We start from the raw sequence: 19,318 nt of genomic DNA, 5'->3' as shown, positions 1-19,318 counted from the left end.
ATGCTCCGAAATACATTACAAATCTACGTGTTTAAACAAACACTGACTCTACTGGCCGCATTGCGCGCGGCCGTCAAAATTGCTGAAAGAAAGGGTGATTAATGGGGGGGGGGGGGAACTTTTTAATACAATATTTCTAAAGAAAATACTGTTTTTTTATTTGTAAAGCAAAGTATTTATAAAGAAAATACTGCTTTTTTATTTGTAAAGCAAAGTATTTATAAAGTAAATACTAATTTTCTATAACTGAACACAAATATCGAGTAATTGTTTAATTAAAAAATATTATTACAAATGGATTTTCATCGTCAGAGTTATAAATGTTTCCATATTTGACGAATCGTGAGAGTATTGCAATATTTATAAATACTTTGAAACTCATTACAGAATTCAAAGATCTTTAGTTACTTAGACAACTACTACAACTACGACAACATACTAAACAATAATATATAAATCACTCTAATATTCTATCGAGATAAAGCAAACATTTTATAGGAATAAAACAGTTTGAATTAATCTTTCATTATGTGCCCTTCGCATTGGTCGAAAATTAAATCACAGAGGCCTACAGAAAACAACAATTGAATTAAAGATAATAAAAGTAAAACAGTCACATACTTATTTCTTGTAATTTTACTAATTCGAAGATTTTTCCAACAGTCCGCGTATTCTATTCGAACTGTATCATTAATACTTACGGCATCGGTGATACGACGCTAGCGCCACATTTTCAAACGGGAACCTGTAAACAAAGCCGGTTATCGCTGAGAATATGCAACTACGGAAATTTCAGGTAACGATTGTACTTAAATCACATAATCTGTACAAACATGTAACTAAAAGAAGTCAAAGAGAAAATAGAGATAAAGTTTAGGAAAGAAAACTTGTGAATGCTCAAAAGGTAATAATAACAACTATGTACCCGTGGCCTCTAATGCATATAATAAATTGCAACATGCTTTTGATATGGAGATAAAATTATTAAACATGTACCAAAGAGATGATAAACAATTAAAATGTTTTAATTATAGTAAGGTTGAATATAGGAAAACATTACCAAATGGGATTGTCAAACAATGAAGAGTTTTGTTTCTTAAATAGACTTCAAAGACACCAACTTAATGGAAAATACAAAAAGGTAAATATCATTAGTCCTTTATTTAAAATAATCATTCACCTGAGAATTGCTATCTCTATGACAATTCTAACTAAGAATATACAAAATGAACCCATGTAGATAGTGAATTCCGGTACCATGGTCCAAATGATAAATGAGAGAAACATGCTGGAAAACTTGATACAAACAGATATGGAAATACAAGTAACAAAATAAACTGAAACGATGGAAGCTCAAGGTATGGAAAGATTAACCTTGAAGGCCTGTGATCTTAAAAAAGTTATGTACAATGCTGATTTGATGACAAATCTATTATCTGTAGAAGCAATTGTAGACAACAATGGCAAAGTAATGTTCACAAAAAACAAGGTAATTATCAAATACATAGACATAGTAATATTAAGCGGAAAAATATTGCAGAATGACAAATCTATTATCTGTAGAAGCAATTGTAGACAACAATGGCAAAGTAATGTTCACAAAAAACAAGGTAATTATCAAATACATAGACATAGTAATATTAAGCGGAAAAATATTGCAGAATGGGCTGTACAGGATTGATTTAGAGACAACTGCACAAGAAGTAACTTAATAGTAAAAGCATTGGAAAAGATAACACTATAGCACAACAGATTTGTTCATATTCATAAAAAATGACTCAAGAAACTAATAAACAATGTTGCATATGTCGAAAATCAGTGAGGAAGAGAAATAAAAAAATTAACACAATCTCTGATTTCTTATTCCAAAATAAAGAAAAACATGTTGAGAGAAGTGATATATACTGCTGCATATTTATGCAATAGGTCACCAAAAGTAACAATGTTAGTAACATCTTGTAAGGTCTGGATGGAAAATAGGCAGAATCTTTGTAAAATTAGAACATATGCTAAGATTTTGGAACCTCTAAAAAGAATCAGACGAAAGAAGTAAGAAACTCAGATTAGTAGAATACATGGAAAGTGGGTATCGATTATAGGGTAATCAAGAACGCAAGATAATAATGCAATGAAACATAATATTTAATGAATTGAAGAAAGAAGACAGAAATAAGTGAAGAGCTCTAATAAAACTAGAGCAGGATCAAGAAAATCGGGAAAAATCCAAAAAACGTCAGGAAAAAAACATAACAAATGAACATACACTAGAAAAACCTGATGGTATGGAATCTAAAGAAATAAATCGAGAAGAAGAAAAACCAAAACAGGTAATCTTTAAGGAAATTTGAAAGAACAAAGAAATATCTAGAAAAGTATCAAATCCATACATTTTTAATATGTAAAAAAGGAGTTTCAGGTATGGACAAATGGATTGAGAGAATCAAAACAAAGAAGGAATCCATTGAAAGAAATAAAACGTGGAATAGAGTTGATTGATGTGAGGCTAAAAGATTCGAGCCACTCACCTGCAAATGGGTACTAAAAATCAAAGATGATGGAACCTACAAGGCACACCTCGTAGTGAAAGGGTGTGCATAAACGCCTGGTATAAATTATTACAATACATTCAGTCCAATGATGAGTACAAATTCACTCAGAACCAGATTTACTCTAATGACGAATATTAAATACAAAATAACACTTGACCTCAAGATAACTTTCCTGCATGGCAAACTAGAAGAGGTCACACTTCATATATCCAATTGAAAGATACGAATACAAAAATAAATTATATAAACTGAAATGAGATGGAATAGGAGGCAATAAAATTTCTGATATAAAAACGACTGCAATTATTGAAAACAGAACAGTGTATTTTCGAACGGAAAATCAGTAACTTAATATTAGTAATCTACATAGATGACAGAATACTTATGTTGGTCAAAATAGGAAAAATGAAAAAAACTGTTGCAAGAACTTTAACAAGAGTTTAACATGTGAATCGTATACGAATCAAAATTATTCATTGGAATTGAATACACAGAAGACTAAGCAAATCGAAGTCAAATATTCCTATGTATATAATCTAGTCAAAGATAAAATTGTAAATGTGAAGTACTGTCCTACCAAAGAGCAACCAGAGTATATTTTGAGGAAATCATTAAAACATATTAAATTTAAAAAATTAAAAGGTCATTCTGTAAATAATTTAAACGAGAGAATCTTTATTCGTTAATTGACAAAATAATTAGTTATGTATAAAATCAAAAGGAAATTACGGAAAAGGGTTGAAGATGAACATCGGTAATTTCATTTTGAAGAAATGGTGTTAGTTTATCGACAGTATGCAAGAAAAGAATGCATGAGAAGCGTGTATGTGTGAAAGTGCGGAAAATTGTGTGTAACCGTGCGTTCAGTCGCGTAAAGACTAGATCATAGCTGTAAACAGTAAAAGTGAAAGTAACAAGTAAAAAATATTGAAAATTCTATTAATTTAAATTAAATATATAGTTGTAATTTGATTCTTTTGAAGTTTGTCGTTTTGTTGGATATTCTCTGCATTTTTTAACGCAATACAAGTGTTTTTCAAAAAACCTAACTGTGTTGAATTTCTCGGTAAAATAACAATATAAACTATACATAAACTCAAAGTATCCTACGCAAAATTGTAATTTAATGCGACAATATAGATCGTGTATCAATTAAAACTGAATAGTGTGGAAACAAAGTACAATGGCGCGAATACCGTTCGAATTGAACGTGAACTATCATGGCGCCGGTTGGACAACAGAAGCGCTACAAAATCAAACGCGAACCTCTTACGGAAGATATAAATTTAAAACCCATTTAACGACATAAATATGATTTCATAATAAATAAACAATGCTAATTTGTAGCAAACTAATCAATATGCAAACTTCATAATAAATGAACTCGAAATATCATGGGCAAAATTTTAATTTGATTCGGCGATTCCGATTAGTGCGTATCGATTAATATTGGAAAAGAATCTCCAAGCCGATGAATTTTGTTCGCGACGTCGATTGAATTTATGATCAAAAGTATATTCATATTGATTAATGTACGGATAGAAAGCAAACGATAGTAATAATACCGATGAGAAGTTGCGAAATATTAATAGAATGACACGTACCTTGCATATTTGATATTCGAAAATTTCTTCTTTCTTCTAGAAGTTTTCCGTTAGTGCTGACGTTCGAACTTGCCCGGGAAAAATGGCCGATCCCTTGCGGTACGTGACGTCAGCAACACTTAAGCTATGAGGATGGTGGAGGTGGTGGGGGAACTGCTACCAACCACTGAAATTTAAAATTCTGGAGGAGACACTGAACGTTATTCAAATCAAATTTCGATCAACATTATGAAAACATTTGCTCATTATGAATCAATTAGACGACAAAAATGTAACATAAAAACATAATACAACAAGAAAACGTTCTTTTATTTTGTCGCAATATCCCCACGTAGTTAAACTTTTATTTTAAATAATTAGATACATCGATAATAACAAGTAGTTTCAATAAATTTTTCCTTAATGATTTTACCACTGATAAACAATTAAGTGACTTTTGCATACAATAAACGACAATTGAATCGCGAATCTCTAACGAAAGAGATAATTTTAAAACCCATTTAACGACGTAAATATGACTTTATAATAAATAAACAATGTATGAACTCGAAATATCATGGGCAAAATTTGAATTTAATCCGGCGATTCCGATCGATGCGTATCGATTAATATTTGAAAAGAATCTCCAAGCTGATGAATTTTGTTCGCGACGCCGATTGAATTTATGATCAAAAGTATATTCATATTGATCAATGCACGAATAGAAAGCAAACGATGGTAACAATACCGATGAGAAGTTGCGAAATATTAATAGAATGACACGCACCTTGCAAATTTGATGTTGGCAAATTTTTGGTTTCTTCTAGAAGATTTCCGTTAGTGCTGACGTTTCAACTTGCCCGGGAGAAATGGCCGACCCTTCGCGATACGTGACGTCAGGTAACACTTATGCTATGGGGGTGGTGGAGGTGGTGGGGGAACTGCTACCAATCGCTGAGAAATAGAATTCTGGAGGAGACACTGAACGTTATTCAAATCAAATTTCGTTCAAAGTTATGAAAACATTTGCTCATTATGAATCAATTAGACGACAAAAATGTAGCATAAAAACATAATACAACAAGAAAACGTTCTTTTATTTTGTCGCAATATCCACATATAGTTAAATTTTAATTTTAAATAATTAGATACATCGACAGTAACACGTAGTTTCGATAAATAATTCCTAATGATTTTACTACTGATAAACACTTTTGCATACGATAAACGACAATTGAATCGCTACCAGTAAAAATAAGGTATATATATGTACGTATTACCTTATAGTCTTACATGTCAGTAGATTTTCAAAAGTTTGCAAATTCTGATCGCAAAGTATCATGATATCGTAGTGTGACTGAAATATCACAATTTCAATCCTGTCTCTAAAGTCTTTATTATAAATATACTATTGAGGATATACGTCGATAATTTCATTTTGAGGGTGTTGTCTCTTAATTTTGTGACAGTATGTCAGAAAAGAATTTGTGAGAAGCGTGTATACAAAGAAGTGCAACAGTTGTATCTATAGAAACTACCAAACCAAATCATGCTGTCAGTTACTTACAGTTCATAGATGTAAACAATTATGGTAAAAGTAGAAGTAAGAAGGAAAAAAAGGTAAAAGTTCTATTAACTTATACTAAGTTAATTTGATTCTTTGGAAATGTATCGATTTGTTTTTTAATCCAATAAAAGTTTTCTTCAAAAAACTCAATCGCGTTGCATTTCTTTGTAAAGTGACAGATTAGGGGCCTACAGTATTCTGTTTGAAATAAAAGTGTGGAATAAATATTTAAAAGTGGAATGGATTATTGGAAAAGAGGAAACTAATGGTGTATAAACTGCGGAAGAAGTTAACCATGTAAGGAAACCGGTTATCACTCAGAATATGCAACTATGGAAATTTCAGGTAACGATTGTACTTAAATCAAATAATCTGTGCAAACATGTAACTAAAAGAAGTCGAAGAGAAGATACAGATGAAGCTTGGGAAAGAAAAGTTGTAAATTCCCGAAAGGTAATAATAACAAATATGTACCCACAGCCTTTAATGCATATAATAAATTGCGACATGCTTTTGATATGGAAATAAAGTTATTAAACAAGTACCAAAGAGATGATAAACAAATAAAATGTTTTAATTATATTAAGGTTGAATACAGGAAAACACTACCAAATGGGATTGTCAAACAATGAAGAGTTTTGTTTCTTAAATAGACTTCAAAAATACCAACATAATGGAAATTACATAAAGTTAAATATCATTAGTCCTTTATTTAAAATAATCATTCACCCGAGAATTGCTATCTCTATGACAATTCTAACTAACAATACACAAAATGAATCCATGTAGATAGTGAATTCCGATACCATTGTTTGAATGATAAATGAAAGAAGTATGCTGAAAGACTTGATGCAAACAGATATGGAAATACAAGTAGCAAAATGAACTGAAAAGATGGAAGCTCAATATAGGAAAAATGAAAAAAACTGTTGCAAGAACTTTAACAAGAGTTTAACATGTGAATCGTATACGAATCAAAATTATTCATTGGAATTGAATACACAGAAGACTAAGCAAATCGAAGTCAAATATTCCTATGTATATAATCTAGTCAAAGATAAAATTGTAAATGTGAAGTACTGTCCTACCAAAGAGCAACCAGAGTATATTTTGAGGAAATCATTAAAACATATTAAATTTAAAAAATTAAAAGGTCATTCCGTAAATAATTTAAACGAGAGAATCTTTATTCGTTAATTGACAAAATAATTAGTTATGTATAAAATCAAAAGGAAATTACGGAAAAGGGTTGAAGATGAACATCGGTAATTTCATTTTGAAGAAATGGTGTTAGTTTATCGACAGTATGCAAGAAAAGAATGCATGAGAAGCGTGTATGTGTGAAAGTGCGGAAAATTGTGTGTAACCGTGCGTTCAGTCGCGTAAAGACTAGATCATAGCTGTAAACAGTAAAAGTGAAAGTAACAAGTAAAAAATATTGAAAATTCTATTAATTTAAATTAAATATATAGTTGTAATTTGATTCTTTTGAAGTTTGTCGTTTTGTTGGATATTCTCTGCATTTTTTAACGCAATACAAGTGTTTTTCAAAAAACCTAACTGTGTTGAATTTCTCGGTAAAATAACAATATAAACTATACATAAACTCAAAGTATCCTACGCAAAATTGTAATTTAATGCGACAATATAGATCGTGTATCAATTAAAACTGAATAGTGTGGAAACAAAGTACAATGGCGCGAATACCGTTCGAATTGAACGTGAACTATCATGGCGCCGGTTGGACAACAGAAGCGCTACAAAATCAAACGCGAACCTCTTACGGAAGATATAAATTTAAAACCCATTTAACGACATAAATATGATTTCATAATAAATAAACAATGCTAATTTGTAGCAAACTAATCAATATGCAAACTTCATAATAAATGAACTCGAAATATCATGGGCAAAATTTTAATTTGATTCGGCGATTCCGATTAGTGCGTATCGATTAATATTGGAAAAGAATCTCCAAGCCGATGAATTTTGTTCGCGACGTCGATTGAATTTATGATCAAAAGTATATTCATATTGATTAATGTACGGATAGAAAGCAAACGATAGTAATAATACCGATGAGAAGTTGCGAAATATTAATAGAATGACACGTACCTTGCATATTTGATATTCGAAAATTTCTTCTTTCTTCTAGAAGTTTTCCGTTAGTGCTGACGTTCGAACTTGCCCGGGAAAAATGGCCGATCCCTTGCGGTACGTGACGTCAGCAACACTTAAGCTATGAGGATGGTGGAGGTGGTGGGGGAACTGCTACCAACCACTGAAATTTAAAATTCTGGAGGAGACACTGAACGTTATTCAAATCAAATTTCGATCAACATTATGAAAACATTTGCTCATTATGAATCAATTAGACGACAAAAATGTAACATAAAAACATAATACAGCAAGAAAACGTTCTTTTATTTTGTCGCAATATCCCCACGTAGTTAAACTTTTATTTTAAATAATTAGATACATCGATAATAACAAGTAGTTTCAATAAATATTTCCTTAATGATTTTACCACTGATAAACAATTAAGTGACTTTTGCATACAATAAACGACAATTGAATCGCGAATCTCTAACGAAAGATATAATTTTAAAACCCATTTAACGACGTAAATATGACTTTATAATAAATAAACAATGTATGAACTCGAAATATCATGGGCAAAATTTGAATTTAATCCGGCGATTCCGATCGATGCGTATCGATTAATATTTGAAAAGAATCTCCAAGCTGATGAATTTTGTTCGCGACGCCGATTGAATTTATGATCAAAAGTATATTCATATTGATTAATGTACGGATAGAAAGCAAACGATAGTAATAATACCGATGAGAAGTTGCGAAATATTAATAGAATGACACGTACCTTGCATATTTGATATTCGAAAATTTCTTCTTTCTTCTAGAAGTTTTCCGTTAGTGCTGACGTTCGAACTTGCCCGGGAAAAATGGCCGATCCCTTGCGGTACGTGACGTCAGCAACACTTAAGCTATGAGGATGGTGGAGGTGGTGGGGGAACTGCTACCAACCACTGAAATTTAAAATTCTGGAGGAGACACTGAACGTTATTCAAATCAAATTTCGATCAACATTATGAAAACATTTGCTCATTATGAATCAATTAGACGACAAAAATGTAACATAAAAACATAATACAGCAAGAAAACGTTCTTTTATTTTGTCGCAATATCCCCACGTAGTTAAACTTTTATTTTAAATAATTAGATACATCGATAATAACAAGTAGTTTCAATAAATATTTCCTTAATGATTTTACCACTGATAAACAATTAAGTGACTTTTGCATACAATAAACGACAATTGAATCGCGAATCTCTAACGAAAGATATAATTTTAAAACCCATTTAACGACGTAAATATGACTTTATAATAAATAAACAATGTATGAACTCGAAATATCATGGGCAAAATTTGAATTTAATCCGGCGATTCCGATCGATGCGTATCGATTAATATTTGAAAAGAATCTCCAAGCTGATGAATTTTGTTCGCGACGCCGATTGAATTTATGATCAAAAGTATATTCATATTGATGAATGCACGAATAGAAAGCAAACGATGGTAATAATACCGATGAGAAGTTGCGAAATATTAATAGAATGACACGCACCTTGCAAATTTGATGTTGGCAAATTTTTGGTTTCTTCTAGAAGATTTCCGTTAGTGCTGACGTTTCAACTTGCCCGGGAGAAATGGCCGACCCTTCGCGATACGTGACGTCAGGTAACACTTATGCTATGGGGGTGGTGGAGGTGGTGGGGGAACTGCTACCAACCGCTGAGATTTAAATTTCTGAAGGAGAAAGTGAACGTTATTCAAATCAAATTTCGATCAAGACGTAAAATTGTATTTTCACATTAGTATTTTAACACATCTTCAATAAGTAATTTGATATAATTTTAATAACCTTTTCATTATTAATACTATGTAGAAACAAACTTTTCAAAATCGAATAAGTCCTAGAAAAGTAATTATGTATGATAAATATTTTATATTTAATATTTATCCTTTATTAAACTTCTTAATTCGTTAAATTATTAAATTAAAATACATTTACTTATTTATTTACGGTTTAAAATTCATGATAGTTGGACAATATTTTTACTGGTCTTAAATTTGATCCGTAAAATAATTTTTTTATACTTCTAAATAGGTATATGTATGTTACATTAAGTCATTAGTTATCTATACAAATATAATATTTATTTAAGTCCTAATGTCTGTACAAGTATTTGAAAATACAATGTATTACTTGTTTGCTTGTTCCCGAATATTTTGTTTAAATTTTAAACTTGCACGGTATTTTGAATTCATGTATTTATTGGAAATGTTTACAAATGATGTGTAATAAGTATATCTTTTGTGTATACATTATATATGTGTATCATCAACATTGCTAAATAAAATAGTGTTATTTTTCTAATATGCGGAATTGAAAAAGATACAATTATATATTTAATGCGTAGTTAATTTTGAAATACAATTGGTTACTCCCAAAAGGTAATTATGCACGTCTAATAAATTGTTAGAAAATTTGTAAAATCTTTTACAAAAAAAAATTGTTTATAAGCTAATTATAATTGATTTAGTAAAGAAAGAGATGAAATTTCTGGAAAATAAAATATATATTTTGTGCATTATCATACGTAACAATATGCGCAGTCGCAGAAGGAGACAGGGTATCACTCGACCGCCAAGAGGAGGATGGATCGCAGTGTTGCGTAGTAGAAAGAAAGGTTGTTTTATTCGAGTCAGAATTCATTTTTTAATCTTATGAGAGGAAACAGTACGATGACAAGTGATACCGGTTTACGTTGGTACGTGCGCTATGCGGGCACGTCAATGGAAAATGTCAGGACTAAGTGTACGAGCTGTGACAATGAATTGTGATCCTAGTAGTTATCCTCGTTTGATAAAAGAGTCCTTATTGGGCACTCGTCCTTTTCCTGGTCGTTTACGTTGGTACTCGGTAACACCGGTCTTTCGACACGGTCAACCGTGGAATGGCAGCAGCCCTAAAAAAGAATCATTCACGCAGAAGGTTGGCCGCTCTAACGTTTCTCTCGAACATCTCTCTCGATGGCAGCCACCGCGATACCAAGTTAGCTGTTCTTTCGCGAAATGGTGCTGCTCATGCTCGTACCCTCAGCGACAGTCAAGCTCATCAGGCTGATGTTCGTCAAACCGATCTGGACGTTTCCAGCGAGGAAGTTCTTGATGACAGCACAGAGGAACACTTAATACATCCATCTGCGAAGCAAACATCCTCTCCACAATTGGTGCCAAAGAGTGCTGAACATAATTCATTTAGTTCGAATTCAGATGGGCTGTTAACTCCTGCAAAGGCAGCAGTGGCTGCTTTCCTTGAACAGGAAAGAAATTATCCGCAGCTCTCTACTGGATTTCATAGTTCATTCAGAGAACGGTAAACAATCGTTTGAAATCCTTTGTATATTGGAACAATATACTACGTTCTGCTTTCTAAAGTTATCGTTACATAAGTTGTGTTAGTTTCTTGTAATTTTATATCATCAATTGTTCACATAAAAAAAGATTTGTTTCAATTGCTCCATTGTCTTTGGTACATTTGTAAGCAGAACAAGTATAATTCAGAATTATTTGTAAAAGCCATATGAATTTTAAAATGTACATGCATTTTAAAAATTAAATTGTTGATTCTACCATACGTTTCTTTCATTGGGTCAAATAAACTATTTATCTTAAAAAAAATAATGAATTGGTGTAGTATCTTATTCATAGTCCTAGTAAAATATAATTACAATTATTGTATGTTTTATTATTTGTGATACAGTTTATGTATATTTGGTACCATATTGTATTGAAAATTATTCGCTGTAATTATAAATATGCATATACATTTAGTTAATTGCAGTCCATTTATTACAATATTTATGTCAAAGAACTGCCATTCAATATTTGTTTACAAAAATTAACAATGTATATTGGCAATACTTAGTTATAACATACTTAAACAACTTTTGTGACTATTAATATTTACCTAGTGTATTGTACTCAAAGCTTATGTTTTAAAAAAAATGTGAACATATTTCTACATTTTTGTACAAAATTATTATAATGATATAAATAAGATATAAAGAATTTAATTACTAGACCTATTCTCAAAAAATTAGTGCTTTTACATTAGTTGTATATTATTTTTACATATATTTGAGGAAATAACAATATTCTCAATATTATAAAAATATATATTTACTATTTGAAATATTGAGAATGTTAAATACAAGTACATATCTAATTATAGTAATTTAATTAGAGAGAGGTGCTAATGGTATTTTATAATGTATTAAGTATAATATGTTTGTACAAGGTAACTTTGATTCTGTAGAACATCCTAATAGTACATGATAAACATTTCCAATGGTCATTATTTCTAATTACTGAAATTGTAAATATTGCAGAACATTAATTGTAATAATTATTAACATTATACTTAAAAGAAATAATTTTTATTTAATTTTGATTAATATTTTAGACTTCAGATTTTATTGTTTAATATTGCAAGCAATTGTATGTTGTTGTTTTAGTATTATCATTGCAACAAACATAAATATGGAACTTACTTTTTCATAAATTTTATAGACAGATGTATGACTACAATTTAATTTTATAGTTAATTTGTAACTAAAATTATTATGTTTGTATGGTCATAATCACAAAATAAGTACATTTTAATTTTACAAAAAGTGTGTTTCATTATTCAATAGGAAAGGAAACAATATGCAATTCTGTATTTTAGTACTGGCACTACTGGCAGTGAATATTCTTTACCAGAAAGGAGAGTGGGTTCTTTACAATATAAGAAGCGTATAACTCACCAAACGTCTACGCTTTCGGAAGATATAAAACATCAATATAACAGTTCCAACGAAAGCATTGGTTCTTTACGTTCTAAACCACAATCCACTAAATCAAAAACAAAGGCATTAAACAATGTGCAATCTGGTTGTACAAACAGTGGTATAATACCAGAAGTCACGAGAGAGTTGCGTTTAATGCAACACCCTGTAAATGGCCACAAATTTGGAGACGATAGACTAGTTTTGGTTTCTAACAAGCATGTGCCATTTCTAGTATTTTCGGATCTTCCATATAATAAAGGACAAAGGTCTAGTTGGTAAGATGGAATATACTTTATGTATTATATTGTTAAATATTTTACAGTAAGCTTAGAAAAAATATGAATATGTGTCATTGGTGATATTTTTTCATTTGCAGGTCTGAATTGCGTAAGGATACAGGGCGAAGAAAAAATATTTCTTCGCAGCGACCACTGTCTGCAATAAATGATAACATTGATCCTTTTGGTTTGTTGGGTATAGAGCGTGCTAAGGACGGCCAGGTATTTAGTTAAAATATACGAATTACATTTATGCTTGTTAGATTCACAAATAATCTTAGGGACTTTTTTTAGGAAATATCTTATGGGCAATTGCTTGTTCCATCTAGGCAATTTCAGAAGGACAAAAAATTACATTTTAGTGATAACGAGGCAATAGAACTTACACATGTTATACCTAACAAGCATCCTATGGTTTCAAGGTATTCACTGTAAAAATTAATGTTTCATTGTTGAATATATCATTTCAATTTGCAAGTTAGAAGAGTGTTATAAAACTAATATATTATTTGAAATTTTCATATGTTTTAGTATCATATGATTTTCTTTTAGCATCTTCATTCATGTTCCATATATTTCATTAATATATTTTTATTAAAACTACATTTCACCATTTGTTTGTTTTATAACACAATGTTTCAACCATGTTTTTGCAGGACAAAAACTATTACATGGAATGTGGATCACTCTAAATGGTAAAAACTGTAACAGTATTGTATTACAAAAAATTTTTAATAGATATCTATAGTTAAAATATGAATTATAAATTATATATCTATGAAATTTGTGGGAGTAAATCTACAATAAGATAATTAGTTATCTACAAAATGCTTTTCCTATTTACATTACATATGTAGTGGGTATACTATAAAGTATATGTATAAAGCTTTTTCGACTATATTTTCAATACACGTATTCTTAATATTTTTTAACATAAAATATAAATAATCATATGTTTCTTTTGAGATCAAATTTATATTTGAGTAAATAGTAATCATTTTTTATTACAATTTTTTTAGAACAACTTTTTAGTGGTCTATTATATATGAAAATAATATTATTCTTAAAGTGAGCATAATATTTTTATCAAAGTATAATCTATGTACTTTAACAAAAAAGTCGAATTTTTATACGTATAAATAAAATATAAAATATTATCGCTCATATAACGTACATTATCACCTACATTTTCATTTTTACACATTCATGTATATTTACTCATAATTTATGTATAAAAATATTTTACTATTAGGTATTTAGTCACATTTAACGCTGAAAAAGTTTAAAAATTGTAGCAAAGTAAATATTTTGATTGCATGCAGCTTTTAATTGAAGATGCTTTTTACTGTGTTTTAGTGTTCAGTAATTTGTTGCAGGTGTTTGTCTTATGATACAGCTACACATCGTGCTCAACATTTAACACCTGAATCTCCACCATTATCTTTTAGTGCTGACTCAAAAGGTATATTCGTGTATTATGTAAACTATTTGGATTCAATTAGTATCAACCAAAACACATAAATTGAAAATTATTTAAATACCACCATTAATAGATGAAATGCGTAAACACGTCTTTTTTATACTTTAGTTTATGACTGGGATGAACAATCACTACAATATAATCCCAATTTACTGGATGACCCAGAACTCATAGCTGGAAAGCATAGAACATTACTCACATTTACATCATATATGGTATATACTTATATAAATATATAATAATATGGTAATAATAGTTTAATTGGTAATTAAATACTTTTTATTTTTTTTATGTAGGCATCAGTTATTGATTATGTACGACCATCTGATTTGAAGAAAGAATTGAATGATAAATTTAAGGAAAAGTTTCCGCATATCCAACTTACTTTGAGTAAGTTAAGAAGGTCGGTGTAAAAAAATATAATAAATTTTATGTATATGTAATATTCTTAGTTTGTGCAACTGAATGATATTATAATAATATTATATTTAGTTTAAAACGGGAGATGAGAAAAATAGCAAAAACGGAATATGGTATTGATCTCCTGACAGTAGCAATGGCTTATGTATATTTTGAGAAACTGATTCTGCGAAATGTAGTCACGAAGCAAACTCGAAAATTATGTGCTGGTGCGTGCTTATTACTTGCAGCAAAACTGAATGACGTTAAGGGTGATGTTCTTAAAGCATTAATAGAGGTATTTATTACATACATAAATATGTTATGTTAATTTATATTGTTTTACTATGCGCATAAATTTTACATATGCAATGGTTTTTGATTAAATAATTTTTAAACGATTTCCAGAGAATTGAAAATGTATTCCGTTTAAATCGCAAGGATTTGATCACGTCTGAATTTGCTGTTTTGGTGGCCTTAGAGTTTGGTTTGCATCTCCCGACATGGGAAATATTTCCACATTATCAAAGATTGATATACGAATCTTGATCTTCTTTTATGTCGGTTCTTTTACGTAGATCCAGAACATTTTCAACATAAAATCGAAATTTTCAAAAGAGTTACGAAAAGTACAATGTGCAGGAATTTTGTATACAAAAGCGTATAGGAATATGAACAACAAAATATGAATTTGAAAAGTAATGGATATAATTACAAGAAAAATCATTATTCTATGATAAAATAAGAATTATATATCAGTAATAGTTACAGGCATTTTGATAAATACGAATTATATGAGTAGATTGAAATACTTTTTCTTCTTACACAAATATTCGAAATATATCAGCTTTATGAATATTAGTAATTGTAGAATTATACGTTGGCGAAGTTTGAATATAAGGGGCTGTAATAATTACAAACTGCAGTGTGTACTTTTCATATATTTAAAAAAATTGAACATTTTTTCTTTAAAGTACTTACTAAATTTTTATATTTTACTGTTCTTTTTTAATATTGTAGGCCCATTATGAATAGTACTTATTATGAGTAATAAGATTTTTAAAGGTATAGTAACTCACACAAAAATATGGCGTTAACTACTTATATAAAGTGAAATAATTTGAAAATTTTATAACGAAAATGCGGCAAATACGGACGTTATAGTTAACATGAGTTTACCAAATCCTAAGAAAATGAAAGTAAATTCTATGATACGATTGACTTATAAATTCTGTAATGTTTGATGTCAATTCTTTTTATTTTAAGTTATCTTTATTTTTAAAAAGACTATATCTTTAGTATATAATACACGTATAATAATGATGAAACCATTACTTATGAAGAATGGTCCATCGCTTTCATCGTATAAATGTCAGGCAGTTGATTAAACAAAACATTAACAAATAACAAGAAAATTAATAAAAGAAAGTAATAATATAGTATATAATTTTTTTTAGGTTGAATACATTATTTTTGAACATTATACATTTTGGAAACAGTGAAATTCTGTGGTGTGCAATAATTTATGAACTCAAATTATGTGCTACTTAATATAATTTTATTCTTATATTTGCTTGCACAAGTAAATTTATAAACTACTTAAAGGTTATATTTCAAATTATATTTTAACTACTCATTTAATCTTTTTTTTTTCTTTTGACTAAGAATAGGAAAAATAGAAGAGAAATTAATTAAATACTCATATAGTTATCAGAAATTTTTTAAAACAAAGTTTATACGAATATCATTATTAGAACATTTTCCTCTTTCAAGTGTAAATAGAATTATTTTCTCTTCTGTTTTCTTTTTAACTAGTCAGTGCAAAGGTGTACTTTGTCCCAATTCTTTGATTATCCCTGAATGTTAGTCTGTTTGATTCAGATCAACACCACTAAATCGTTAACTTCTACAGTGATCTTTATTTCTATAGACAGTTAAAAATCAGATAAAGCAAATGATGAACTTTTCTGGACTATTTGCATTGTACAATATTCTTACAGCACTTTAAGTGTATGATTGTATCTATCGTATAGTGTTAAATGGACTGAAGTATTGGAAGGTATACACATTGATGAGTAAAATAATACAAGATATTCAAACAAAAATATAATAGTTAAAAATGATTGTGACGTTGTTTCTTATTGAAACAAGTTGAAAAGTTTTTAGTGTATAATATTTAAAAGTTGTATAATGTATGTTAGTATCGTTAAGAATTCTTTGAAATCCAAAGTAAAACACCAGAGTGTGGTGCTTTAGTGTAAATTTGTATTTCTTGGCATATTTGCCGTAATCGTACTTACTTAATAGATAATATAAAAGAATTTACAGGAGAATGTTTCTAGTTATTGAATAGTTACTTTTGTATTGCTTTCTTTCTTCCCAGTTTTTGTTTGTTACCTGAATAAAAGAAGTAATTTAAGTTTTTGGCACATCGAATATTGTTTACAAAAAAAAATTTTATTATAATAGTGTTTCTAAAAATTCACTCACAATTTTAAGTTCTAACTTGTTTGTTATTTTTAATTAATACAAAAAGGTACTTATGTGTTTTGTAAAGTATATGTACAGAAATCGATGACAGTATTTATCACGTTCGTATGTTAAGTTTTCATTGAAAGTTCTATATTAATATGTTATATCTTCAAATTAATTCTATCAGAGATACAAACATATTTGTTTAAATTTCTATGTTTATATATGGTAATTAGATTAGTATTTGAAATTAAGGGTGTAAAAATTCCTATTTTAACATTTTAAGAGTTTTATCAATTAAACAATTTGTATTAAGTCACAAATGTCATTTTTATCATTAGAAATAGTTATTGTAATATATAAGAATAACAGTGAAGAAGAAAAATCTTAAAATTTATCGTTTCGTTTTGTTTTTCTATATTTAAACTGATTAAAAACTATTGCATTATAAAATATTTTGATTGTACAATGAAATATTTAAAAACTTGGAAAGATTCGTACAAGTTTATACGATACAATTTGTATTAATTATAGAATTCAATTTTGTGATAAATATAATAGTAGAAAAGCACATTTTACTTAAACTGTCAGTATATCTATTTTAAAGTTTTTTTTTAACCGAATGAAATAAGTTAGCTCTATTAATTACTTTCTGTAAATATCTTAGTGTTTTGTGCTCAAGTAAATTTATTTTTGTAAAATGACTTTATTTCAATTATTATTAAATTACTGAATTATGTTACATCAAATGTATACTTATAATTAGTGTGGCATATGACATACCTTCTTGTAAGAATATCTTCACGGTGTTTGAATTATTGTTACGCGATCAATGCAATATTTTTAATATTATACTAGCGATTTGCGTTTGTGATGCAAACTTTCGTACTATTTTCTATAGATTTTCCCGAAACCAATTTTCAGTACAACGTTCAATTATGTGGTAAGACATTGCTGGCAAGGATATAGATCTAAGATTTTCTCAATTAGTTGGTAAATTTGAGATATTTATAATATCGTTCGTAACTAATGTTACCGGTCTTATTCATCTAACATATTAAGCATAAATCTATATCTCTGCCTGTAATATGGTAAGCCACAGTATGTCAAGCGTATTGCGAACTAATGTGTTTTATAAGATTTATAATTAGAATATACGTGTATATAACTACACCGTACATGTACAAGTATTTTACAGTCAAAATGAACTAACTCTAAATTTTTTTCTATTTTATCATAGATTAGTTTTCCCAGATTCACTAGGAATAGTTCTCAATGGGAACTTCCCATTTGGTGCCATAACAAATCGATTATATAATTAATGTTATTTTTTCGAAATAGCGATACAATTATAATTCTATGTATACTTACTTATTTTTCAGTTTCAAGTTTTGTTAAAAGTATATTCTTATCTTGCTTCAAGGAACCACAGCTAATTTAGAGAATGTACTTGGTGTTGTATATATTTCTTAGCATTAGAAATAAGTATTTATCGTCATCAAAAGCGTATATCGAGTACAAACAGATTTCAAAATATTAATATCGTGTCCGGTTTAACGATAAAACTGACTATGATAAAATAGGATGTTCAGGGTAACTCGGTGTAGAATTGCGACAGATCGAATGGCTGGTTTCGCTACACAATACTTTGAACTTGTTTCTGCTAAAATTGTTTAAACTAGATTTAGTCTGTTGTAACTGCGTACCCTTTGTACACATACATTAAATGTGTACATGTATATATCAACATGTGTCTACGTGTGTACGCAGCACACGTAGAACTTACATACATATACACATATACAGACAGCTGTAAGACTGAAAACTTAAATAAGTTGGTTTTCAGTTTCCTCGTTCGATTTTTCTTATCGGTGTTCATACTCAACACTAACTGATATCAATTAGAAGTCAGAGTGGAAATAGAAGAAAAGGACGGACTTTGATACGACACATTTATAGTAACGATTTGATAGAAGACGAACTAAGATTCGATGAATGGGTCGATGATTAAAATACCTGCTCATGAGTGATTTATATCTAGCTACGTAAAGTAGACTTCGACATTATGTGAT

The 19,318-nt window shown here is 29.4% G+C and overlaps 2 protein-coding genes and 2 long non-coding RNA genes across 23 annotated transcripts; 3 read left to right on the top strand and 1 right to left on the bottom strand.

The window, feature by feature from the left end:
• Positions 1-462: 462 nt before the first annotated feature.
• On the bottom strand, positions 463-8,106 carry LOC143151377 (uncharacterized). 2 transcript variants are annotated; one of them, XR_012993319.1, is made up of 5 exons: positions 7,815-8,106; positions 4,920-5,101; positions 4,154-4,334; positions 702-745; positions 463-568 (listed from the first exon to the last, which is right to left on the bottom strand). It is a non-coding gene; the product is annotated as an uncharacterized LOC143151377 (long non-coding RNA). The 2 variants fall into 2 exon arrangements; XR_012993318.1 differs by having other exon boundaries at positions 541-745.
• On the top strand, positions 756-4,454 carry LOC143151375 (uncharacterized). 10 transcript variants are annotated; one of them, XR_012993315.1, is made up of 6 exons: positions 766-904; positions 1,035-1,141; positions 1,241-1,358; positions 1,443-1,489; positions 1,662-2,327; positions 2,408-3,147. It is a non-coding gene; the product is annotated as an uncharacterized LOC143151375 (long non-coding RNA). The 10 variants fall into 10 exon arrangements; XR_012993311.1 differs by adding an exon at positions 1,541-1,610 and having other exon boundaries at positions 1,241-1,468; XR_012993317.1 differs by having other exon boundaries at positions 756-796; positions 1,662-3,147.
• Positions 5,166-8,125, top strand: LOC143151373 (uncharacterized). 9 transcript variants are annotated; one of them, XM_076320449.1, is made up of 3 exons: positions 5,408-5,752; positions 5,873-6,152; positions 6,287-8,125. In XM_076320449.1, the coding sequence occupies exon 3, from the start codon at positions 6,594-6,596 to the stop codon at positions 6,894-6,896; it is 303 nt and encodes a 100-aa protein (XP_076176564.1). In that variant the 5' UTR covers positions 5,408-5,752; positions 5,873-6,152; positions 6,287-6,593; the 3' UTR covers positions 6,897-8,125. The 9 variants fall into 8 exon arrangements, 7 of the variants coding, with proteins under 7 accessions (XP_076176563.1, XP_076176562.1, XP_076176565.1 ...); XM_076320448.1 differs by adding an exon at positions 5,166-5,391 and having other exon boundaries at positions 5,602-5,752; positions 5,873-8,125; XM_076320447.1 differs by adding an exon at positions 5,166-5,401 and having other exon boundaries at positions 5,602-5,752; positions 5,873-8,125.
• Positions 8,126-10,405: 2,280 nt separating this feature from the next.
• On the top strand, positions 10,406-17,254 carry LOC143151400 (CDK5 and ABL1 enzyme substrate 2). Of its 2 annotated transcripts, XM_076320497.1 has the most exons (10): positions 10,406-11,161; positions 12,515-12,892; positions 12,994-13,117; positions 13,190-13,317; positions 13,552-13,590; positions 14,272-14,357; positions 14,484-14,590; positions 14,672-14,778; positions 14,868-15,072; positions 15,183-17,254. In XM_076320497.1, the coding sequence occupies exons 1-10, from the start codon at positions 10,740-10,742 to the stop codon at positions 15,321-15,323; spliced, it is 1,737 nt and encodes a 578-aa protein (XP_076176612.1). In that variant the 5' UTR covers positions 10,406-10,739; the 3' UTR covers positions 15,324-17,254. The 2 variants fall into 2 exon arrangements, with proteins under 2 accessions (XP_076176612.1, XP_076176613.1); XM_076320498.1 differs by lacking the exon at positions 13,552-13,590 and having other exon boundaries at positions 15,183-17,253.
• The last annotated feature ends 2,064 nt before the right edge of the window (positions 17,255-19,318 follow it).

Source organism: Ptiloglossa arizonensis, chromosome 9 (assembly GCF_051014685.1).
Source record: "Ptiloglossa arizonensis isolate GNS036 chromosome 9, iyPtiAriz1_principal, whole genome shotgun sequence".
In the NCBI taxonomy this organism is placed as follows: Eukaryota; Metazoa; Arthropoda; class Insecta; order Hymenoptera; family Colletidae; genus Ptiloglossa; species Ptiloglossa arizonensis.
Note: the sequence above shows the minus strand (reverse complement) of the source record. Positions and strands in the feature narration are given on the sequence as shown.

Coding starts and splice junctions, on each gene's coding strand:
- LOC143151373 (XM_076320450.1), top strand. CDS start 6,594: ATGGAAGCTCAATATAGGAAAAATGAAAAAAACTGTTGCAAGAACTTT.
- LOC143151400 (XM_076320497.1), top strand. CDS start 10,740: ATGGCAGCAGCCCTAAAAAAGAATCATTCACGCAGAAGGTTGGCCGCT. Junction 14,591..14,671: donor TCACATTTACATCATATATG/GTATATACTTAT, acceptor TTTTTTATGTAG/GCATCAGTTATTGATTATGT. Junction 14,779..14,867: donor ACTTTGAGTAAGTTAAGAAG/GTCGGTGTAAAA, acceptor TATTATATTTAG/TTTAAAACGGGAGATGAGAA.